This window comes from Mercenaria mercenaria, chromosome 17 (assembly GCF_021730395.1).
Source record: "Mercenaria mercenaria strain notata chromosome 17, MADL_Memer_1, whole genome shotgun sequence".
NCBI lineage: Eukaryota > Metazoa > Mollusca > Bivalvia > Venerida > Veneridae > Mercenaria > Mercenaria mercenaria.
Window position 1 is genome coordinate 67556930 of NC_069377.1, and position 26385 is coordinate 67583314.

The window sequence follows — 26385 nt, forward strand, 5'->3', positions numbered from 1 at the left end:
AGGGGAGGTAACCCCAATATTGACCAAGAACATCTAGTTTTTGTCTCCCTTTTGTAAATTAATGCAAAAATTGCAATTAATTTAAATTTGATCTGAATGAGTTTAAGTTTTGAAGGTTTTATCTGTGTGAACTGATTATTGTTTTAAAAATAACTTTTAAGGCAACAATGGTATTAACTATAGCAGTTATCAAACCTAAAACAAGCAATATTTTGTTTGGCCTGTTTACTCTATTTTTCAGTTGGTTCATAATAATAGCCTCCAGTTTGATGGTTGATATTTGCTAAACAGGATACATCTTACAAGTACAAAATGGTTACCTTATTTTATAAATTTAGGTATATATGCATGTAATACAATTTATTACACACATACACTTAAGAGGATTTGATAAAGTTGGATATTGAAATCAAGTAGGTTACCTTATATCAAAATTAAAAAGATAGACATTCCATGATTTAATTTTAAAATATTATCTGATAATGGTGGGTACACTAAGTTTAGAATACACAATAATTTTCAATCATTCATGGAGGGTTGTGGCAATATTCTTTGATAATGTTTTGACCGATATTTAAATATTGTTTTAAAATTTTGTTTGGTTTAACAGGCACAATAATATGTCCAGCTTTTCACAGTGGAGGAAGACCTCAGGTTCCCTCTGAGCATTTTTTCAGGCACAAGTTGGCACCTGAGTAAAACTAACGACTGTCTACATTTTTTGCCAGCTGGATGACTTCCTCACACAACAGAATTGTACACCCCAAGACTTAGTGAGGTTTCGAACCGATATCAGTGAGCGGCAAGTGATTCTAAGTCAGCAACCTTTATCACTGCCGGTCACTGAAGCCTCCATTTCAAAATTATGATAAAATTTTCATTTAAATAAAATATGATGAATTTTCATTTGAAATAGTTTTAACCAATGTTTTACTGCAAATGAAACAAATCTAAGAAGTTTATGAAGTACTTGCAATTTTTATGTGTCATTAAAATGTATTCTGTATGTATATTTAATTGCAAAAAATATGCAATTACCTTGAAAGAATACTAAACATAATTCTTCATAAAACATACAGCACATGTATGATTTTCTGCAAAACAATAAACATTTTACTGTATTCATCTGATTTCAAAGTAACACATTTTCAATTTTTGTAGTACTATGTGCAAAATGGCTACTTCATGGGTATATAAATTCATGGATTTCATATTTAACTGTAATTATAAAATACATGAGCATTTTACTGGATGGTAAGATTTGTCTTACTGGACTGTTGCAACCTTTTGGTCAAGTAATGTATTAAAATTTTGTTTGGTTTAACAGGCACAATAATATGTCCAGCTTTTCACAGTGGAGGAAGACCTCAGGTTCCCTCTGAGCATTTTTTCAGGCACAAGTTGGCACCTGAGTAAAACTAACGACTGTCCACATTTTTTGCAAGCTGAATGACTTCCTCACACAAAAGAACTGTACACCCCAAATGAAGTTTCAAACCCGTATCAGTGAGCGGCAAGTGATTCTAAGTCAGCAACCTTTATCACTGCCGGTCACTGAAGCCTCCATTTCAAAATTATGATAAAATTTTCATTTAAATAAAATATGATGAATTTTCATTTGAAATAGTTTTAACCAATGTTTTACTGCAAATGAAACAAATCTAAGAAGTTTATGAAGTACTTGCAATTTTTATGTGTCATTAAAATGTATTCTGTATGTATATTTAATTGCAAAAATATGCAATTACCTTGAAAGAATACTAAACATAATTCTTCATAAAACATACAGCACATGTATGATTTTCTGCAAAACAATAAACATTTTACTGTATTCATCCGATTTCAAAGTAACACATTTTCAATTTTTGTAGTACTATGTGCAAAATGGCTACTTCATGGGTATATAAATTCATGAATTTCATATTTAACTGTAATTATAAAATAAATGAGCATTTTACTGGTTAGTAAGATTTGTATTACTGGACTGTTGCAACCTTTTGGTCAAGTAATGTGTTTGTTCAAAACATCATTCACCGAGTGCTTAATTCATGGTAAAATTTCACTGTTTGAATCTCCTATCCTGATTGCCAAACCAAAACAAAAATATTTTATTTCTGCCTTGGAAATAATATGGATATTACAACTATTGTATTTTATTTGTCAAAGAGTACATTAACAGCTTTATATTAAGTCAAACTTCATTAAAAAATGCAAATTATTATTACCTCCCTTTACCTAGTCTGTATTCAGACCATATGTTTTGTTTCTAAGCCTATTCAATTTTTTTGTAACTATTTGCCTTTTCTCTTCTCAAAACATTGGACAATCAGAGCCAAGAAATCCTGGTGTGAATATATATGAGTTGTGAGCGCCAGTTACCTAAATAACTGCAATATATATTTATTAATTCATACTTTTGGAGCATTTTCAAAATGCATTGGGCCTTTTATTTTTGATCTTTCGGTTTACGGAACCGCCGCTCAAAAAAACGTGTTTTCAGAAAAAAAATAAAATTGGAAAAACGTGATTTTTTTATTTCCTCCGCTATGACACGAAAGCTTGCAGAAGAAAAAATACATCGCGTATTCCAAAAAGAAAAAAAGTCTCGTTCTTCAAATATCCATCACGGCGAACAAGTCAAATCAACATTAGGAATTCCTATAATTCTATTTTTAAACTTCATATCTTATGCATGACGTAAACGTCCAATTAAAATTTCCGATATATACTGCGCCCAATCAGCATGCTTGTTACACTATTTACGAAACGTTTAAAAATGGCTGCGCCCAGGCTGTATTATTTCCAAAGTTTTGAAGTAATTTTAATGAAAATGCAAGAACATTCGAAGTTGCGATGTAGTGCTTTCCTGAAAAAATGGCCAACTGTTGGTGATACGCAGTCTGTATTTAGTATACAACTACGTTTATGGTAACTGTCGTTCCAATAGCGCAATGCTTATTATGGTGATTCTATGCACCGCTTATTACGTGAACTTGAAAGCATTTTTTCCCGAAAAATATAATTTAAATACACAATGATGACAGTACTTTTGTTTGATGATATAAACTGGTACAGGGGACATTAAAACTGTGTAATTGTAAGGCCCGGTAAGCAAACGTTTAGCCTGTACAGCTTTTTGGCGTCCGATAACCTGTTTGTTTATAAGTCATGAATTACGTATTTTTAATGAAATTATTGTACGTTATATATTAACATCAGATTAATGTTGATTATAGATGTAATTACTGTCTTTTCCAATGTAGCTGTGCTATTGACTAACAGAATTTTCAAAGATCATTGCAAAGATGAACTGTTGTGTTACATGGCCTATTCATAAAATAAATTAACAAATACCAAGAAAACAACAGACATAGGCTAGGTGTCTGTTTACCGGATGGCTAGACACTTCCTATTCCTAACACTTAAAAAGATAATTGCTTATTAGACATAGTGCAGTGTATTGTTGAAAAACGTAGGTTCGGGTGAGGGTGTTTATACTCCATAGATAAAATACACTTAAAATCCAGTTTACTACATCAGTTTATTATGTGATGGATAAATAGTCTAAATGATGGAAATAATGTTGTCAAAATTATAATTCTCTCATTCATCTGGTCTAAAGTCACTTATGATTATAACTGTAAAGTATTTCATTTCTTGTTTCTATGATCTGTCATTTTCAAAGTCCGAGCCAAAAGTAAAGAATTCCCCTCCCAAGTTCTGACCTAGGCTTATATACAAAAGCAGGTACCCTCCCATATTTGGAGTGTATCATAGTGATGAAAGACAAAGATTACCCCTAATATTTATGAGGATAACCGTTGACTGATGGTACCATCCCAAATATGGAGCAACCTCTAACTCTAACAGATCAGACATGTTTACGATGGTACATGATGACAACATACCCTGATAAAATGATACACACTCCAGTCCCAAGCAATTTATGAGGGTAACTGGTGAATGACATCTCTAGTAGCAGAGGTCAAAGTTTCACATCAGTAGAATCAATTAATAAATCAACTTTAATAAGACTAGCTGCTAAATTTACAACACTCCCCACCCTTAGCTTCTTAATTGTCCCCAATTAAGTTTTAACTTTAAAAAATATAAGTGACTACTGAGCCAGACTCTTGCTCTCAATACTATGAAGAAGGTACATAAGAATATGAATACCTAAACTATATTATCACTGAAATTGCTCCTCAATATAAATGATTAAGTGTCATGAATAGTAGCAAACATGCTATACTTTGTGTTTTAATAAAAACTCATGATTATAGTTCGGAAGAACTATGTGACTAAATACTTCTCAAAGTAGTATACATGTAAAATAACTATTATACTAATGTATGTATGAAACATTAAAAGTGTAAAAAAAAATCGCCAACTGTCCTAGTAAAACACATGTAAAATAAAATCCAGTGTTGAATTCAGTTCATCTATAAGGCGAATATATTTTTGTAAGCACTTTCACACAATGTTTATTTCACTCACACTAAGTCCTGGTGCCTTTATTTATTTTAAACATTAACCCACAGTATGATGATAGAAATAGGCACAATTTTGATTAGTTTCATTGATATGGTAGTCGTCTTTTACCATTTACTAATGTAAGTCCTGGTGCCTTTAATTTATTTAAATTAATTAGAAAAAAAAAGGGAATAGGCACAATGTTGGATTTATATGGCTATGGTAGTCGTCTCTACCAAAGTTTTAAGTCCTGTGTGCCAAGAGCATCTAATTATACAACATATGATTTTAATAAATGGCACAAATTTTCATATCTGAAAATGAAGCCCACAAATAAATCCATTTCGATACACCAAGGCTGAATGGGATTATTATTACCAATGCAGCCACTAATTAAATCCATACAAAAAATATTTAATCCATTTGAATACACTTGTGCTGAATGGGATTATTATTACCATTGCAGCCACTAATTAAATCCATACAAAGAATAATGAAATGAATAAGTACACACTTATAATCCAGGACGAATATTAGTTAGCACTTAAAATCCAGAAGGAATATGAACTTAATCCAAAACAATTAACACTTTTAATATTTATAACTATTGTGCACCATGTTGGTATGGTCTGTATTGGGTCCTGTTCCTAGAACTTCTCCTCACTTGTTGACTGGTACTGTCCAGGCAGGGTTTGGAAGTTTGCTGGAACCCTTTCATTTTTGATTTATGGTTATTTTCCTTAGACTTCACCATGTTGATTGCCAATGGGTCGTTTTATTTCCATGAAACGGTTTTCAATCTGTCATGATGCACATATTCTTGATTTGCCATTTGGGGAAAGTCTTATCTCATACAAAAGGTCTGTGATCTTCCTTGTAATAACATAAGGCCCTTCCAAATATTAGGGTCAATTTCTTGCTGATTCCTTTATGTCTAGACTTCTCTAAGCACAAAACTAAATGTCCTTTACTAAAATGTGTTTTTGAAATCGGGTGTCATAATCACGCTTCTGTCTGACAGCATTCTTTTGCAAATTAGTTCGTGCTATATGATGCGCCTCTGTTAACTTCTCTTGTAGTTGAATGGCATAGTCCACTGAACTTATTTTATTCTCTAAAATGCAGCCAAGTGAAACGTCAACCGGGATAATAGCTTCGCGTCCCATCATTAAATAATTTGGCGTGAATCCGGTCGCCTGGTGGACACATCCTCTGTATGCGGAGGTGATTAAATTAAGATTTTCATCCCAGTTTGTTTGATTGGAGTTTACATAAGTAGATATCATATTTTGCAAAACTTGATTGAATCTCTCTGGTCCACCATTTGCCATTGGCCTATATCCACTAGTCCTAGTTTGATTAATTTCCAAAATCCTACAGACTTCACTGAACAACTTGGATTGGTAATTTGTCCCTTGATCAGAATGTATGTCCAAACACATACCATATCTGGACAAAAATTCATATACAATCTTATGAGCAACGGTACTTGCTAGCTGATCTCTGGTTGCATAACACTCAGCCCACTTGGTAAATCCGTCAATGACCACGATAATGTACCGATTTCCGGATTCTGTCTCATTAAGTGGTCCCATTATGTCTGTTTGTATACGATCCATAGGATTGCCGACTGTGTACTCTGTTAATGGTGCCCTCGGTATGTTTTTCGGCCTTTTTCGGAATGCACACTTTTCACAACTTTTGATATGCAACTGGACGTATTCCTTCATTTTATACCAGTGATATTTGAGATGTAATTTTGAATATGTCTTTGAAATTCCTAAATGTGCTCCAGTAATTAAATCATGACAAGATATCAAAAGTTCCTTATATAGTACTCTTGGCACTATCAACAAAAGCCGATGGTCCTTTGCACTGACAATGTACTTTTTAAATAACACTCCATCAATCAGAGTTAACAGGTCATAATTTAGCCAATAATTCCGCACACTTGGTGAATTCCCTGCTACCTTATCTCTCAGGGGTCGTCTGTTTTCTTCAAGCCACTGTATCACAATTCCTAAATCTGGGTCTGCTCTCTGTAATTTGGCCATTTTGACAGGTGAACAATTAACTGTGTTAAACTGTTTGAGACAACCTAAGTTAGATGTTTGCGCTGCATCCTCGGATAATGCAACATGTTCATCCAGTATAGCATTTACGTCCTTGTTCAACACCTCCTCGTTATTGTCACCATAGTTGAAGCTATTTCCACTTTGTACACCATTTAAATCCAGACTATTATGGAATCGAAGTCGTTGAACGCGATTTCGGAAGTACTTCCCAGTCTGTTTTAATCCATGGAAAAGTGTATTGAAAAACCTATCAACTTCATGATTTGCAGCTGCATGAGCACAAAAATACTGCTCCAAAATCCACTATTTTGAGCCTTCACTCGTAATATGACTGGCCTACTCTGATTCCCAATATTCAAGTTTTTATCGAATAATGGAACAACGTCATTGAATTGTGCAAAATCTGACCAGGAATCGTGTTTCTTCAAACAAGTCTGACACCCCTTACATGGTAAACTTTCAAGTATTGTATTCCCATCATAGCACTGACACTCCTCTGGTTCACATGGAATTCTGGACAGGCTATCAGCATTGATATGCTTTTTCCAACTACGATGTTCGATTTTAAAGTTATACTGTGACAAAACCTCTAGCCAGCGCGCCATTTGATCAGTAGGTGACTTAAACGACATTAACCACCTTAAACTGGAACAGTCAGTCCTTAATAAAAATTCTCTACCTAACAGAAAGTGTCTAAACTGGGTTATAAATGTCACTACACCCAACAGCTCCCTTCTTGTGGCACAATAACGTCGCTGTGTTTTGTCAAATGATTTACTCGCAAACATAATTGGTTTTTCAACATAATCCTGAGCTGTATCTGACCATTGCATTTGCGACAAGCAACCCCCGCACAAGAAATTGCTACTATCAGTATCCACTATGAATAAGCCTTCCTCTTTTGGATATGCTAACACTTCTTCGCCTGTCAATGCAGTTTTTAAGTCCATAAAGCACTATCCTGTTCTGGTCCCCAGATAAACGCTCGACCGGCCTCTGTTAAGCGATTAAGTGGTGACGCCCTAGCACTAAATCCCTTGATAAACGTCTGTAATAACTACAAAAACCTAAAAAAACTTCTGAGTTCGGTTAAATTCCGCGGCACAGGCCACTCTTTCACAGCTTTAACTTTCTCTTCTGAAGGACGTATTCCAGAACTGTCAATTGTGTGACCTAATATATTTATGCGCCTTTGGAGTAGATTGCACTTGCTTGGTTTTAATTTCAAGTTATTTTTCTCCAATCTGGTTAAAATTTCATCTAACCTAAACAATGCCTGATCAAACGTTTCGGCAAAAGTACAAATATCATCCATGTAAATAATCATTGTCCGCCATTGTAAGTTCTTAAACACTAATTCCATACACCGCTGAAATGTATGTGGAGCCCCTGTAAGGCCCTGTGGCATAGTAACGTATTGATACAGACCGCCCCTGCTGGTGCCAAATGCAGTCTTTTCACGATCTCTCTCATCCAATTCTATCTGGTAAAATCCTGACAAAAGATCTAATGAACTGTAATAATTATTTCCTCCCAAACTTTCTAAACAACTGTCAATTCTCGGCAATGGATAGGCACATTTTTTACTTAGATCATTTAAACCCCTATAATCCACAACGACACGCACTCCTGCCTGCGGGTCCTTTTTCCTTACAAAGCATAAGGTGCAGACCATGGGCTCTTACTTTCTTCAATTATTCCCATTTCAAGTTGTTGTTGAATAATTTTTTCTTCTTGGCCTTCGAACGCTTTTGGCACCCGCCTAGGTGGTATTTTACAGGTCGAACATTTTCTGCCACCTCAATTGTATGTCGCACTAATGAAGTACGCCCTAAATCTGTGGAGGAACTGGAAAAAGCATTTTATGTTTCTCCAATAGACACTTCAATGCTTCTTTTTGTGACTCATTGAGATTTTCAGAGGATCTATGGTACAAGTCCTTTAACCCACTACTCCATTTAGTCATGTCATATTTAATGTCATTTTCACTTGTTTTGGTATTATTGTCCAATATTTCACAGTCATTAAATCGACATTTTCTCTCAATAAATCCTCTTGTTTAGTTTCATGTAAATATCCCAATAATGACCCTTTTGATAATTTCACTTTTCTGTTAGAGGTGTTAACTAGTCTAATGGGATTGAATCACCCTGAATTCTCTTTGGAGCAATGAGCACACTTCCCATCAAAACATTGTTAGCCGGTTGTTTATTCTCTGAAGGGTAAATGATGCCCAATGATGAATTAATTGCACCGAAATTTATAGCTCCCCAGGTATTACTGTTTCTGAATTCGCTGGAATTGTTACTCTTGACCTTGTGGTCACTCTGACTGCCCTCAAGGGAACTTTTTCAACTAGAGTTCTACACATTTTCCATTCAATTTTAATCCCTTTTTAGCACTAAGTTGGTAATCATTTTCATACAAGAAGTCTAATCCAATTAGTCCATCTTCATGAATAGGTGCAATTAATACAGTGTAATTAAAAGTTTGACCCGAAGCACTAAATGAAAATTCACATTGTCCATCTATGGCTAATAAACCATCATCCGCAACTTCAAGACGTATTGAAGGGTCAACTTTACACAACTCAGGTCGCACATCCTCTGGTATTCTATGATATAATGCAGTAGAAAAAATTGTAGTACAGGCACCAGTATCTATGACTAAGTTCGCGCGCACAGTTTGAAAAATATTTACAGGCAATATAATGGAAACACCATCCGTATTAGCACTCCTACACTTAATAGTCTTAAATTCGACTTCACTGTTATTGACCAAGTCTGGGCCGTTAGGCTTGGTCGAAGCTAGTTTTCCGACTTGTTCCTTCCTGAAGGTTTGCCTTACACTCGTCCGCATAGTGACCAACTGCTGGCATCTAAAACACTGCACATCTTTTCTTGGGCGCTGATTTACTTTACGATCCGAGGTGATCTACTACTTTTAACATTCAGCTGGTTCGCGAGATGATCAATCTTTTTGCCTATGTTGGATTTCAGATCCCTACAAATTCTTGCAGTCTTGCTTCTGTTACATAAGGTTCCCTGCCCGTGTCAATGTTCCTAATTCTCGCCCTCTCACGTCATCTCTGATGCTGGAATAGTTGTCGAGCAATTCTCTTGCCTGATCGATAGTTTTTGGGTCCTGCATCCCAATGAACAAAGCCGCCTGAGAATCCTGAAGTCCCTTAAGAAAGTGCCGAAGGTTTATCGTTTCCCTCGTCTCGTTGTTTGCTGTGGGGTAACCTTTTATTACCAACCTCTTAACCTCTGCCACATATTCAGCCAACGATTCTTTTCCCTATTGTATTTCCGGTTTTCTAACTCAGCCAGATAGGAGGAAGTGGAGCGCTTTTCCTGAAATCGCATCGCCATAGATGATTTTATCTTCGCATAACTTGACAATTCGTCAGCTCCCCGCTGCTTGAAAGCGTATTCCGCAGCATCACCGCGTAAGCTGTTCTTAAGGCGGAACAAACGTTCACTATTGTCCCAATTGCACGCATCAACCATAGCTTCAAATGGGTGAATGAAACTCTCCCAGGATGATTTGCCATCAAAGATAATTTGCTTGGTAGAGGAACCTCGTATTTATCACGGCCTCTCTGTTGATTTTGCTGCCTTGATGTATTGCTGTTTTCATTCGAAGCTGTGTCCCTTTCATTGACTAAATTTCTTATCTGATTGTCTTTTTCCATAGAAATGTCATTGATTCGTTGTTGGTAACTGCGTACTAATTCATCTCTTTGTAAAGTACTTTCTGTTCATTTTTGCGTAGTCTCTCACTTAAGGTCAAGTTATCAACTTCTGCCGATTTAAGTTTTTGTCTCAAAAGTTCAACTTCAGCTAATAATTGTTCATGACTATCATCGTCTTCAGTTGTGACAGAATCTTTTTCGTGTTGCTTTTTAGGTCCCATTTATTATCACTTAATTGTCACCACAAATATTTGAATAGAAATATATGTCCAAATTTCTTATAAGCACGTGTATAAGTCCATTTCCGTCGCTGCCACCAGTGTTGGAAAACGTAGGTTCGGGTGAGGGTGTTTATACTCCATAGATAAAATACACTTAAAATCCAGTTTACTACATCAGTTTATTATGTGATGGATAAATAGTCTAAATGATGGAAATAATGTTGTCAAAATTATAATTCTCTCATTCATCTGGTCTAAAGTCACTTATGATTATAACTGTAAAGTATTTCATTTCTTGTTTCTATGATCTGTCATTTTCAAAGTCCGAGCCAAAAGTAAAGAATTCCCCTCCAAGTTCTGACCTAGGCTTATATACAAAAGCAGGTACCCTCCCATATTTGGAGTGTATCATAGTGATGAAAGACAAAGATTACCCCTAATATTTATGAGGATAACCGTTGACTGATGGTACCATCCCAAATATGGAGCAACCTCTAACTCTAACAGATCAGACATGTTTACGATGGTACATGATGACAACATACCCTGATAAAATGATACACACTCCAGTCCCAAGCAATTTATGAGGGTAACTGGTGAATGACATCTCTAGTAGCAGAGGTCAAAGTTTCACATCAGTAGAATCAATTAATAAATCAACTTTAATAAGACTAGCTGCTAAATTTACAACAGTATGTTGTCATATAGCTGTACCCCTAAGTTTCAGACTGGGTCCATAAACAGCCAAGATGCTTGAAAGCTGCTGAGTGTAAAATCATATATCCATGGGTTTAAGATCTGACAGTGTTGTTCAAATGTGGGGAATATTATATTCTTCCATCTGTTGTTATAACAGAAGGTATTAATTTCAGTCAGTGTTTAACATATGACTTCTGTGTCTCCAATCATTTAGTTTGTGAGAATATATGCAGTTATTATGAAAAGTACAGTCCTTTCAAGAAAAATGTTACAGCTACCTGCCCAGCTGTATATTAATGTAATTTCACAGAAATACCTAGACAAAATTCTTCTCAAGCTACTATGACAAGCCCCAAGGCTCATTTTTAATCAAATATAACCAAGGTCACAGGTATATTTGCAGGAAAAAGCATCAAAAGTGGGAAGGAAGATTATAACGTGCAGCCTGTGTGATGTTATGTAGAATTTACCCATATTCCTTTCAAAGGTCCGTTTCCTACAGAGAAAAAAAATTCTGATTCTGTTTTTTAATTTTATTTTTTTTCCCTCCTCCTACGACCATGTGTCATCCTGGTGGTTCGTAAACCAAAAAATAAAAAAATAATGGCCTTGAGGTATAAAAATAAATAAAACTACGTGATAATGCACTATTCAATTTTGCCGTTGCTGGCAGTTTATCTTTTAAATTTTGAGTAAAGATTACATAATTCAAAATGTATTGGCAAAGATTTGTTAGCTTATAAAAAGACTTGTTAGAAAGAAGTGTAGAACATCAATTCATGATGAAAGCTGTTTTTGACAACCTGTGATTTAAAATCTTTTAAGATATGGCATATGATCAAATATTTGATTAGAAAGTTTAAACTGCATGAGGTTCAAGGTTGATAATGAAACTGTCTGTAACAGTTGTCTTTCTTCATTTTAAGCTCACCATACCATTCACTGTATGGTGTCCGTTAGGTCATAGTGCTTCCATTGTCCATAAAACTAGACAGCATCAGATTATCACAGGTTTAGTTAAAAAAATAAAAAAAATTCTTAAATTTAAGAGGACAGCTAACTTTACATCACGTTTTAATTTTATTTACATTGTGGGAATTAAAAAAAATATAAATTTTAACTGGCAATCCAAAACAGACAAATTTACAGACTCGTTGCAAGAATATTTTTTTCTGCAGAATTTTCAAACATGGCTGAATTTTCAAACAAAATAATTTTACCATCATAAATAATGATAAACAATTATGTTCCTTATAGCTTATTATAAATATGTACCCTGACTGTCTTTGGTCTGCTTATATCCTTCTTGGTTTGATTAGGGCTTAACTATTCAGACCTGTGGTTTGAGTTCAATCCTTAGCAAAAGTATTAACACGTGGACATGTATCCCTCACACCTGGCATGCCAAAGAATCAGAGAAGCTTTTCTTCCATTGCACTACCCTCCCAACAGCCTTCTGCAGGAGTCTCTGGTGGCAACTATACATAAGCTTACAACATGCAGGCTGCAGATTGTGAGTAATACTTGCTTACCTAGCTGTCAGGTTGTTTAATTTCATTTCTCTGTATATACCAGTTCTTCACCAGCTTTTTAATAGAAAACTGGTAGATCTAAAATCTTTAATTCTGATAAATGCAAAAACTGCTCTCCCCACCCACCAAACAAAGAAACAAAAGCTTTCACAGGAGACAGCACGCTCGACTATTCCGATGCTTGATAGTAAAATGGGGCACATCTGACGAAGCTTGAGCTATCACTGGAGTGTTAAATGACTCAAATGTGTCTGACGATATTTTGACAATAGTTTAAGTCTGAACTAAATGTGTTTTTAATAACAGAAAATAGAATGAAAGTGTATCAAAACATTAACCTTCAGCCTGCTGTCGGCAAGTGATTCTGCCTTTGCGACCAGTGCAGACCAAGATCAGCCTGCACATCCGTGCAGTCTGATCATGGTCTGCACTGTTCGCTATTCAGTCAGTAAATTTTCAGTGAACACCCCTTCAAATAATAAATGGTATTGCCCAAACTGAATGATGGACCAGTCCATTTTAGAAATTTAGCAGGGTAAAGGTTAACTAAGTATAAAGGGACATCATATATGGAATATTTCTGCAAAAGTAATGCACCATGGCAAATGATCAAAACGGAAATAAATTCAAAGAAAAAAGGGGCATAATTCATAAAACATTGGTGCAAGAGTTATGGACCTTGCGTCATATGATGAGGGTGACAATGTGGAACAACAATTTTAAGTTTGAATCAAATCCATTACGTAATAAAAAAGATATGGTGAAAAAGCATTAAAATTAACCTGAAATTCTAAGTAAAGGGGAACACAATTCATGAAATATTGGAGCCAGAGTTATGGACCTTGTGTCAATAAGGATGATAATGTGGAAGAACTATTTTAAGTTTTAATCAAATCTATTAGGTAATGACAGAGATATAGTGAAAATGCACCAAAACTAGCCTAAAATTCTAAGTAAGAGGGGGGCATAATTCATGAAATATTGGTGCGAGAGTTATGGCCCTTGTATGATTAATACAGAATGATAATGAGTAACAGTTATTTTAAAGTTTGAATCAAATCTCTTCTGTTATAACAGAGATATAGTGAAAATGGATAAAAACTAACCAAAATTAAATCAAATCCATTAAGAGGTAACAGAGAAAAAGTAAAGTGCACCAAAACTTTAACCTGTTAAGTTAAAAGGGAGACTAATTCATGAAATACTGATTAATGAGTTATGGCCCTTGTGTCATATGATGTGGGTTGTGATGAGGAATAACTTATTTAAATCTGAAGCAAATCCAACAGAGATAAAGTGAAAGTGTATCAAAACTTTAACCATGGTGTGGACGCGAAGTGGACGCCGACGCCAACATGATGCCAGGGCGAGTAGGATAGCTCTCCTTATACTTTGTATAGTTGAGATAAAAACTTATATATGTAATAAACACACATAAAAATCAAATGGTGAATCAGTATCAGGATATGAACAATCTTGTATCAATCAAATTATTACTAAAAATAACATGGAATAAACTCAAAGCTTGCTTGAGAATTGAGTATTTATATTGAACCTCAGTCAGTTACAGATAATGAGCTCTCCTGGGACTGATCATCTAATATCAATGAGCTATCCTAGATTTATATTCAGTCAACCTGGGATGTGAAACTATGGTTTTGTTTCTCATTAAAATTGATGTGCAAACCTGTATATTGTAATCAAAGCATCAGATTCTGATGAAAAATTAATATCTAGTTCTGCAAAAGCAAACATTGTAACAAGAGATCACAGAGTGATCTTGGCGCCCACCAATGAGCAATTTTTGATTGTTCCAAATTTCAAGACTTGCTCAAGGTCAAATTTCATTTCAGTACACATCACTGTGCATGTGGTCCATGCATGTGGTCCAAATTTAAAAGCTGTAGCTTGAGAAATGTGAAAGTAGTGACAACAAGATCAATTTCAATGTCAAAGCTCATTTTGGTATACAAAACTATGCATATGCTTCAAATTTGAAGCCTGTAGCTTGAGAAATGTGAAAGTAGGTCACTAGGTCAATCTCAAGATCAAAATTCATTTCGGTACACAAAACTATGCATGTGGTCCAAATCTAAAGGTTGTAACTTGAGAAATGTGAAAGTAGGTCAATAGGTCAAAATCAAGGTAAAATTTCATTTCAGAACACAAAACTATGCAGGTGGTCCAAATTTGAAACCTGTACCTTCAAAAATGTGAAAGTAGGTCACTTGGTCAATGTCAAGGTCAAAGTTTTTTTCGGTACACAAAACTATGCATGTGGTCCAAATTTGAAGGCTGTAGCTTGAGAAATGTGAAAGTGGGTCACTAGGTCAAAATCAAGGTCAAATTTCATTTCGGAACACAAAACTATGCATTGGTCAAAATTTGAAGCCTGTACCTTCAAAATGTGAAAGTAGGTCACTAGGTCAATGTCAAGGTCAAAGTTTTTTCCAGTGCACAAAACTATGCATGTGGTCCAAATTTGAAGGCTGTAGCTACAGAAATGTGAAAGTAGGTCACTAGGTCAAAATCAAGGTCAACTCATGTCAATGTTCATCTTGCCACTCAAAACGATACATGTGGTCTAAATTTGAATGTTGTAGGTTATTGACAAGAAGGTTTTAAAAGCTTTTCCCTATATAAGTCTATATGAACCATGTGACACCTGGGGGCGGGGCCATATTTGACCCTAGGGGGATAATTTTAACAAACTTGGTAGAGAACCACTAGATGATATTACATAACAATTATCAAAGCCCTGGGATTTGTGGTTTGGACAAGAAGATTTTCAAAGTTTTTCCCAATATAAGTCTATATAAACCATGTGACCCCCAGGGCGGGGCCATATTTGACCCTAGGGGATCATTTGAACAATCTTAGTAGAAGACCACTAGATGATGTCACATGCAAAATATCAAAGCCCTAGGCCCTGTGGTTTTGGACAAGAGGTTTTTCAAAGCTTTTCCCTATATAAGTCTATATAAACCATGTTACCCCAGGGCGGGGCCATATTTGACCCCAGGGATATAATTTGAATTATCTTGGTAGAGGACCACTAGATGAAGTTTCATACCAAATATAAAAGCCCTAGGCTCTGTGGTTTTGGACAAGAAGATTTTCAAAATTTTTCCCTATATAAATCTATGTAAATTATAAAAATAAACAAAGGACCATAACTCACTCAATAATTGTTGAACCAGTCTGATTTTCAGGGGGACACAACTAGAGTACCAATACATCATTCTGACAAAGTTTGGTCAAAATCCCACGAGTAGTTTCTGAGGAGATGCGATAACGAGAAATTGTTAACGGATGGACAGAATGACGGACGGACCACGGATGCAGAGTGATTTGAATAGCCCACCATCTGATGATGGCCGGCTAAAAATGTAAAAAAAATACTGAAGGCTATTTACTTTTTTTTTTTTTTCAGATTTTGAAGACACCCGTGAAGAAAATGACAGAAACATCCTCAATTCCCAAGGAAGGAATGCAAAGAACCCTTTGTACAACACATAAAATATATAATTAGTGAACAAGATGTATACAGATTAAATATTTTTCATACCAATGAAATATGAAAATCTCATTAGCTAGAGGATTTGCTGAATGCTTTTTTATTAACAAGAAATCAAAACTTTAAGGCCATATTTTTAATTCATTAATTAACTAATTTGATATTTGATGAAAGAGTGAATTGGTGAGAAAATGCTTCTGCGACATCTACAATTCATTTTCACTGTTTTCAGCAAGATAGCTTTAATGTCATGTACTGTTTCAATAAATGATCCTCAAGATAACTGTATGGTGAGCTTGGTCATACCAAAAGAGAGCATAAAGACTGCATGCACTGGTGGAAGTAACTACCATACAGACCAGAAAATGAAATCTGTAGAAAGTCAATTATTGTCTATACGACGTGACATGAACAGTCTTAATATCCGGCTTACAAAAGATACACTGAATCAGAATTTACAAAGAAGAGACAAAAGCGAAATTTCAGAAAGATTATTCAAACTTGAAAATAGTGTAGCGAGTCTCCAAACGAATTTGACAAAAGAAAGAGAACATGGCAATGGAAAGGAAGTGAATATGGAAACATTTAACAGAAAGAAAATGGTAAGGTTGATTAAATCAACACTTAGAAAAGAAATGGGGGTATTAAAGGAGGAAATCAAACGTGACATTCATTATGAATTCCGGCAACAATTGAAGGATGATATTAGAAGTGAACTCCTATCTTATATAATACAGAGCAACAAACTAGTAAATGGTATAAACTCTGAAGTATTGTTTAATGGAGTAGAGCATTATGGTGATAGAAATTATTATGATCCAAGTTCTCATACTGAGAAGCATTACAGAAGAGAGTTTGTAAATAACAAAAGACCTATTCAAGAAAGATACGAAACAATGGACAGTGCAGTAAACAATGAACTTCCTGAAAAACCTCAGTCCAGAATTCTTCAGACTGAGAGTGAAACTAAAGAACTGGATATAAAAGAAGCAATTGTTATCCTCAGTGACGAAGTTAAAAAACATCTGGATAAGCAAACCAAAAAAGTTAAAGAGATAGTAGGACAACATTTAAACCAGACAGAATCAAAACTTAGTAAAGTCAGTGACAATTTGGATAAAAAGTTTGATACAAAGTATGAAAATGTGTTTAAGGATAATAAAGGATATAAAGACATAAGTGATAGAATTGAACAAATAGAACATGATGTTGAGACTCTGAGCACTGGTTTATCATCATTATTACAAGCGAACACTCTTTCTGGTGAAATCAGAGAACAGTTTGACCTCGAGAAGGTTGCTTTGGAAAATAGAATTTTATCTAAGCTATCTGCAGACTCAAATCCAATCAAGTTAGAACTAGAAAACTTAAGAGATCAGACTCAAGCCACTTCTAACCTCATTCAAGCAACTGCTAAATCTCAGAAACAAACGCAATATAGTCTTCAAAATTTCAATGCAACTTTTAAGCTGAAAAATTACTATTTAGAACAAAGTATCCGGACCATGACAGAGCAAATCAATCAGATTAACAAGACATTATACCCTGATTACGAAGATTCTTTTTCAATTGGTGAAACTCTACATGAGCTAGACATGTATGATGCTATTGATTTTGTGGCAGAAATCAAAGATATCTGGCCAGCTGTCTTACAAAATATCAGTTCTATTGTTCAAGTACATCAAAATGACATTGACTTTGTTCAAGAAGGATTTGAACACATCAGAAGCAAATTTAGTGATGTTTTAAAAAATCATACAGATTTATCTGATAGAATAGATAAATTTCAGAGCCAAGTACATAAAATTCAGGATAGAGTATCTTTCCATGAACAAGTGAAAAGACAAGAAGCACTTGAGAAAAATGAATGGGCACAAGTCAATTTTAATCATACTTTCAGTAGATCTGGATGCTATGGGGGAAAAAAGTTTGTGAAGAAAACTGGATATGAAGTTGGTGCCTATGTTGGCGTTGTTCTGTGTTCTGAAAAACGGTATAAAATATATCTCAGTGATTCACTCAGTGAAACTTTTCTTAATATTGGAGACACCAATCAAAATGGTGAAGACCACTGTGAATTTGTGGGAGCTTCAAAAACTTCTGAAGTCAAACTGAAGAAAGGACCGTCTCTGTTTGAGAGAATACCAGGTAAGACAAAATCAAACCATGTTACAATTCTATAAAGTTACAACCTAAAACTGTAAGATCATTATAATATGCCTACTTAAGCTTTTCGTTTCTTTCATGTAGACCACTTGCTAGGCTAAGTAGGTTGAACACAAGACTGTGAATAGAGAAGGTTCAAGGTCTAATCCCTGTGTAAGGCAATGTTCTCAATGATGAATTGATAAATTGACAATAGACAGTTGCCAGTCAGTAGTGGAGAACATGTACTGCTATATAAGTGATAAAATGGCTTTCAACCCCCTTAGATAAACAACTTTTAAAATTTTACTTTCACTTTAAAAGCATTTCCCATAAAAATATTTATTTTAGTTTCCTTACACCAGATATGAGTATGAATGGTGATTAATAACAAAAAAACAAAAATGGTACCTGTTTATTTATTTTTGCACTGATAACTGCCTTCACAGATAATCATGCAGACTACACAGGTTTTTCTTTTAAGTGCACCATTTGCACAAATTGAGAATGAATAACTGGCATTGCAAAACACATACTTTTCACAATCTAATATTCATAAACAAGCATATAAAATTTGTGCTGAATAAAATTAATGTCTTTCCAAGCTTAAATGGCTTCATGCAATAGGACAACCTCTGTTTTGAAGAGCAAAAACAACCAAAGAAGGCATTTAAATTCTTACTGCAGACGAAGTGCTCAGCGGTAATATTAACTGACTACAAAACCAGGTGTCGCTAGTTGAACCATCACTTCTCTTACTAAAATTGCTAACATTGGGATAAGAGTCTGGTGCATGCTTTACACCTGGCATGCTGAAAACCAGGGAAACTTCTGGAATGGGACTGTCTTCTGTATCTTGCACTATCCTACTATATCTGGAGGAGTCACATGTATGGGGTACAAGTGGCAACTATAAATAAGCTAATGTACATGCACACACACAAATTTTCCAAACTGTTTGGACCTGTTCTGTGGTACATTAAAATCGATCTCCCCAGAAACAGAACATATTTCATTAAATTTTCTCCCTCAGATGCCAGTGACACACATGACTTGTATACTATGTCTAACTGTCCTAAATTTCATTCCAAATATAGTATCTTCTCTATTATTGACACTTCAGTGAAGCAAACACCAGGACAACAACAAAATTTTATATTTTTTTCTCCTCTTATAAAATTCTTTGCGAATAAACCTTTCCAGAGCAACAACTCCCAAAAACAGAGTGACAAAATCTTGAGCAATTAAGAAATCTCTGTATAACAGACTGTAATTGTCTCAGCAGTTACTGCTTTAACGCGGTTACACTGTATGAATAATTTTAGATAGCAGATACAACAGGTATATGATAAAATGAGCCGTGCCATGAGAAAACCAACATAGTGGGTTTGCCACCAGCATGGATCCAGACCAGCCTGCGCATCCGCGCAGTCTGGTCAGGATCCATGCTGTTCACTTTTAAAGCCTATTGGAACTGGAGAAACTGTTAGCAAACAGCATGGATCCTGGCCAGACTGCGCGGATGCGCAGGCTGGTCTGGATCCATGCTGGTCGCAAACCCACTATGTTGGTTTTCTCTTGGCGCGGCTCAAATGTGAAACATACACTTAATTCCTTAACTGCCTCTTTATCTTCGACTTGCATTTCATTGTAATAGCTTCCAGACTAAAATTTGCAATAATATCTCATCATAAATTTCGTATCTTATTTCTTAAGCCTAATGTTATATAATAATGATAAATTGCAGAAATCATAGCTGTTTACTTCCTATTTAGATGTTATAAGTAAATGATGCATAAGAGTGCAATTACTTGAAAACATTACACTGATGGTTTAAAAAATTAAATGTCAGGATAAGCAAGTTAAGTTTTTCTTGAAATAATGAAAACAAAACTCAAAGTAAAAAGTACACTTTGTCTTGTTTTCCTTATTCCAGTTTATATAAAAGATACCAGAATTAAGATTTTGTTGGCAAGTTTGATTTTAAACATACTTTTTTCAGTGGTTGAAAATAAAAATCATCTGACTGAATTAGGCTTTCCTTAACTAATAAGTGATAAATAATTTTTCAGAAGTATAGAGGAAATAATTACATTTCATGTTTATAACCCCAAATAATGTACAGCCACATTATAAACAAAAGCACTAGGATCAAGATCATTATGTTTTCAGAATTACAAGTTAATCTTGTGTATATATATTTCAGGTTACAGACGAGGTAATTGGGGTGAAGTTCCAATTAAGGCCAAATTATCTTTCTTCAGCCCAACACCAGAATGGTACGAGTGTGGAGTTACCATCCCTTGATACATTTGCTAATACCTCACATCAACATGAAGTAAAATTGGGAGTTACTGCCCCTTCATAAACTGACACCTTTGCACACAATAAAAGCCTACAGTATTTTAACACTCTGCAACAGGGATGAAAGAAACAGAGATGTGTTAGCAAAGTTATTCTCCCTTGGTGGGGATGCAGTGACCTTTCTTTCAGGAATAATTAAGGCAAAACTGACCTGTCATGTGATACAGATGGCAGAAGTCAATAACAGTTGGATAATTTTGCTTCATACATCTCACTGAATGTAATATTAATGAAGTTTGAATAAGTCATAGTTGACTATACTATATTATGTATGTGGTACTTTGTCTCTATTGCCTCTGAATACAGTCAACCTGCTGAGCCCTGTATATGTTTTTAATTATTACATTTTCATCAGTTCTGTACAGTATTTTATATATATTATGTTATGTACAATTAAATTATTACCAAAAGAGCTTCTTCTCTAACTGTTCAGACTTGCCTTTTTTGGACAAACTGCACAAGTAAAGGGACATAAATCACCTTGCTTCGTGGTCTAATTCATGAACCCTTGACTGGCAGCCTAATATAATGCCCTGTTGACTGAACAACCTTGGACCACAGTTGTACATTAGTCTACTAGACTTATGTAATTCATTACCATTCTTATTATGATGTTGTTTTTATAAATAAGCATGCAGCCCTGTTTATCTCTTGAAAAAGTAATATTTCAAGGTTTATTAATTTCTGTTTTTACTGCATGTATGTAAGAAAATACTTTTCATGATAAACAAATTAAAGAAATGGCTAAAACTTTTGATTTAATTGTGGTTTTTGCTTAGAGAAGTGGTTCACAATGGGACATTAAAACTAATATTTCAATGAAACATGGGAACTCAATTAACAAGCTTCAAATAAACAGATTCAGATAATGATAACAGGGTGTTTTGAAATATTTAAAAGGTTTATGAAGGGATTATAATATCATTCTCAAGGATAAAACAGACTCTTCTTTCTTTTTATCATGTTTTGTGGGAATAAAATTAGAGTTATAATTATATTAAATTTTGTTATACATCTAATAATCACATGTTTATATTTTAAACATTATTTACACAATTATTATATTTCAACACTAGAACTCTGAAGCTCTAAAGCCCAAAGGACAACAATACCAAGCTCATTATTTTTTGATACATCACCTCATTGTGACTCAGTATGTAAGAATGACAAAGTTAACTAAACAAGAGCTGTTACAGGAGACAGCACGCTCGACTATTTCAAAGTGGATACAGAAATTGGAAGCTAGAGCTATCACTGGAGTATTTAATGACTATAGTGGATGAAGATACTGGACAATACTTTAAGTCTTAGTCTAATGTATTTTAAGCAATACAAATTTATTGTATCAAATAACGCACTACCTAAATCAGGAATTGATCTGCTTTAAATTCTCACCAATGGAAATTAAAAAGGCATGTTTATGTGCACTGTTTTTTATGTTATTTTCTTCAAGAAAGTGTGTAACATATTAATGAAAGACACTATTTGTTTTAAGAAGGCAAATTTTCCAACATTTTAGTTGTTACAGCATGATTTTCCCTCCTGATGAGCACTGCCAATATTTCCCCAGAACTAAAAAAAACACTGCATACTCGTGATTTTGATTGTCTGAAATCAGAATTCAACTGAAATTCTAAGTAAAAAAGGAACCTACTTCATTATTTCATTATTTTGAAAAATATGTGTGCAACAGTCACAGATCTTTTGTCATATGATGAGGACAATGATGTGGAAGGACTGTTTTAAGTCTGAATCAAATCCCTTTAGTACTAACAAAGATATATTGGAAGAGCACCAAATTCTCAGTAAAATGGGGGATAATTCATGAAATATGCGTGCAAGAGTTATGGTCTTTGTGTCATATGATGTGGGTTATAATGAGAAATGACTATTTTATGTCTGAAACAGATCCATCAAGTAATAAAAGAGCTTTATCCGAGGTGTGGCTGCGGACGCTGGGGCGAGTAGGATAGCACTCATTATACTTTGTATGGTCAAAAACGTCTTAAATAAGGAAGACCAAAGAAAATTGCTTAACATGAAAAAAAAAACATTTATGAAAAAAGGCTTGAACCCATACAAATGTCGGGAAGACATTCACTTTGTTGCAAAACACTCTTACTACTACACCAGGGTTGTGTGTATATATAAAGAAAATGATGGTTTTCAAAAAAACCTGAAAATTAGCAACCAAATTTCTAAAAGACATTCAATTATAGCTGAACGAATTTTTCTTATGGTAAAGATCAAAACTCAATTGACACATTTAGTAAATTTAAAGATATTTTAAACTTAAATCTAGAACTGTATTTCTTACAGAAGGCAAAAATTTAGTGTGGGCATGTCCTTTTACTGTTCTATTTAAAAGATAGTCTGACATTTATTATCACTTTAAAATACTCGAAGAAAAAACACCTATTTGTTTGGTTGCAAGCTACTGTAATGTAAATATAAGACCTGAAAATGATTGTTTGTATGTTAAGATGGGTATAAACCACACTGACACATCTGACAAACCATCGGAGAATGGCTAGTGTGATATAGGGATTTGAAAGTCCTTACGTGGTTTATATCCGTATAGAGCACAAAAATAACGTTCAGTCTATAATTATTTGTGATGCAATAACGAATGATTGCCAATTATTGTTTGTACAACTGCATCTAATCTCTGTTGAAAATCACAACTATCAGCATCTGTTTATGTTTGTTTACAAGACAAAGTCTTCGCAAATTGGCAATAAATGCACATTTAAAACCTATCTCAGGTATAAAATCAAAAGTCTAGTTATTTGAAGTAAATAGCTAGACATCTTCTCAATCTATCTAGCTGTAAATTGATTTTTCAACAAGATTACAAAGTTCAGAAAATCGAAAACTATTCTTGACATGATCTATATATCCTCTAATCTTTGACATAATCTATCCTCTCCTATCTTATTCTGATATATATCTGAAATAATTCATACTTAAGTTAGAGTGGTCGTAAGTTTTTTTTAAGGGTACTTTTTTATTACGAACATACAGGTGGAGGTTAAAATATCTAAATTCTGAACAGGGTTACTGTAATTAAATTGATAATTAATGGAAAACTGCCAAAATCTGGTAGTGAACTTGATAAAAATGTACATACAAAATGATGCATAAAAGTACAGAAAAAATGCATCCGGAAAGTGAATGCCAAAGATGGCACCGTGTAAAATATGGAGTGGAGTCGTGGAGTGGAGTGGAGTCTGGAGTCAATTTTGGAGTCAAATTTGGAGTGGAGTCTTTTTTTGGAGTTAAATTTGGCGTCGATTTTGGAGTGGAGTCTTTTTCGGAGTCAAATTTGGAGTCAGTTTTGGAGTCGATTTTGGAGTCAAATTTGGAGTGGAGTCTTTTTTGGAGCCATTTTTGGATTGGAGGCATGGGGGTGATTTCTCTCAGGCCTGTAGTCACTAAATATATGTAATTGTCTCTTACTGAAACAATCTTGATTGATAAAATGGGTCTTAAGACAAATGGTCTCTAATTTTATGCGGCCTCTCAAGCAGGACTTTTTTTTAAATGTTAAGGGATTTTGTGAGTGCAGTCTCATTGATGCTTAATGTTACTGAAGTGTTTGGTCTATATTAATTATTATTATCATTTTTGTGGTGAATTTAGGGATGGAATTCCTTGATTTTATGGTCGAAAAAAAAAAAAAAACAACAACACTGGTTATAACTGTTTTCATCACGGTTTTCCTGGTTATAAAATTTCTGTTAAGAGTCTGTGCTTTAAGACAATGGTCATGTCATTATTGGTAATATTATTGTTTACCAAGGGTATTAAAGTCCCAGAAACACTTTGGATATTATAAAGAAAGAATTCAAAGATATCAGCCTCTCTACAAATCTTGTTCAGTCTTTAGCATTGTTTTCTGTAGAAATCTGATCAAACCATTAAATTAAGCATAGAAATTTCCAAACTACTGAAAATAACGAGGGTTATTGCAGGCTTAACCTGAAAGGGAACGTAATAGCAATAATTCTAAATAAACACTTTGAACATTTTTTCAATATCGCCCATCAATATGCCTTTGTTGATTTATTTTAAAGTTACAACAAAAGCCTGCGTTTTTTAAACCAATGTTTTTAGAGATTGGACCAAATGATCGGTCAGTTTGTATAGAAAAAGGATAGGTGATTTGCTCTGTTTTAGGGTGCATATTGGCTCGATCCTATTGTATGTACTGAAAAATATCTGTAATAAAAATGTCTCTTTCACAACTGTGTGTAGGTCTACTAAAATAATACATTTTGTATGAAATTTATTAAAAACAAAACAAACAAAAAAAAAAAGAACAAGGTTTACGTTCACTGTATTTACTTCAAATATACCCAAAATGCACCATTTGCTGTTCTCATTTTAAACAAGAGCTGTCACTAATGGTGACAAATGCCCACACAGCACCTTGACCTTTGACCTGGTGACCCCAAAGTCAGTAGGGGTGGTGTACTCAATAAGTACTATCAGCATGTGAAGTTTGAAGGTCCTGGGTGTAGTGGTTCGCATGAAAAGTGCCTTCATGCAAAAAGTTAATGTTGGCCCCTGTGACCTTGACCTTTGACCTGGTGACCCCAATGTCAGTAGGGTTGGTGTATTCATAAAATACTATCTGCATGTGAAGTTTGAAGGTCCTGTGTGCAGTGGTTCGCGAGTAAAGTGCCTTCATGCAAAAAGTTAATGTTGGCCCCTGTGACCTTGACCTTTGACCTGGTGACCCCAAAGTCAGTAAAGGTGGTGTACTCAATAAGTACTATCAGCATGTGAAGTTTGAAGGTCCTGGGTGCAGTGGTTCGCGAGTAAAGTGCCTTCATGCAAAAGTACTATCAGCATGTGAAGTTTGAAGGTCCTGGTTGCAGTGGTTCGCGAGTAAAGTGCCTTCATGCAAAAAGTTAACGTTGGCCCCTGTGACCTTGACCTTTGACCTGGTGACCCCAAAGTCAGTAGGGTGGTGTACTCAATAAGTACTATCAGCACATGAAGTTTGAAGGTCCTGGGTGCAGTGGTTTGCGAGTAAAGTGCCTTCATGCAAAAAGTTAACGTTGTGACTAACGAACTAACTAACCGACGGACAGCTGAAAACTAATATGCCTCCCTTCGGGGGCATAAAAATTCTTGGGGGAGGATACCCCCGTACCCAAACACCACCCCTGCATACTATGAACAAGGTCCCGGCTACTCGCCTGCAATCTTTATAGCTGACTCAAGTAAGTGGATATTTATAAATTCTGACCTTGTTATTTTCTCAATAAACCATTCGTTATTTGATATACCGTATTTTCCCGAATAAACGCCCCCGGGGGCGTTACATTTTCCAAAGAGGGGGCGTTCATTTGAGGTAAAAAAATAAAAAAATAATTTTTTTACAAAACTTAAAAACATCGTTCAAACCAACTGTAAAGTGTTTCTGTGTTGTTTAATTGCCCCAAAACGTAATTATTTGGCATCCAATTTAATGCAGTGTGTCTTAAAATTATGCATTTAAATACGGTACCTCATGTATTCCGTGACACGCTCGCGACATTACACATTACGTCATCATACCCAAACAGCTGTGTACTCCGATAATATTTTCCTTAGTACATGCGGGTAGCAATACACAATGTCAGTGGTTTGACACCCTGCTTATGTGCCGGCT

The 26385-nt window shown here is 34.9% G+C and overlaps 3 protein-coding genes across 16 annotated transcripts in view; 2 read left to right on the top strand and 1 right to left on the bottom strand.

The window, feature by feature from the left end:
• Nucleotides 1-22150, top strand: part of LOC123536343 (uncharacterized) — a 31356-nt gene extending 9206 nt beyond the window's left edge. The window contains exons 1-3 of one of the 3 annotated variants that reach the window (XM_053528485.1): nt 256-338; nt 16131-18362; nt 20566-22150. In XM_053528485.1, coding sequence (XP_053384460.1) covers nt 16406-18362; nt 20566-20666 — 2058 coding nt within the window. In that variant the 5' untranslated portion in view covers nt 256-338; nt 16131-16405 and the 3' untranslated portion in view covers nt 20667-22150. Of the gene's footprint in view, nt 1-255; nt 414-16130; nt 18363-20565 lie in introns of those variants that run through there. The other 2 variants (XM_045319460.2, XM_045319459.2) reach the window with 2 other exon arrangements.
• LOC123536344 (uncharacterized) overlaps nt 1-26385 on the top strand; it is a 377622-nt gene that overhangs the window by 291144 nt on the left and 60093 nt on the right. The gene's annotated exons all lie outside the window — the stretch shown is intronic.
• The window catches only part of LOC123536346 (lipoxygenase homology domain-containing protein 1-like), a 124778-nt gene that overhangs the window by 72584 nt on the left and 25809 nt on the right, over nt 1-26385 (bottom strand). The gene's annotated exons all lie outside the window — the stretch shown is intronic.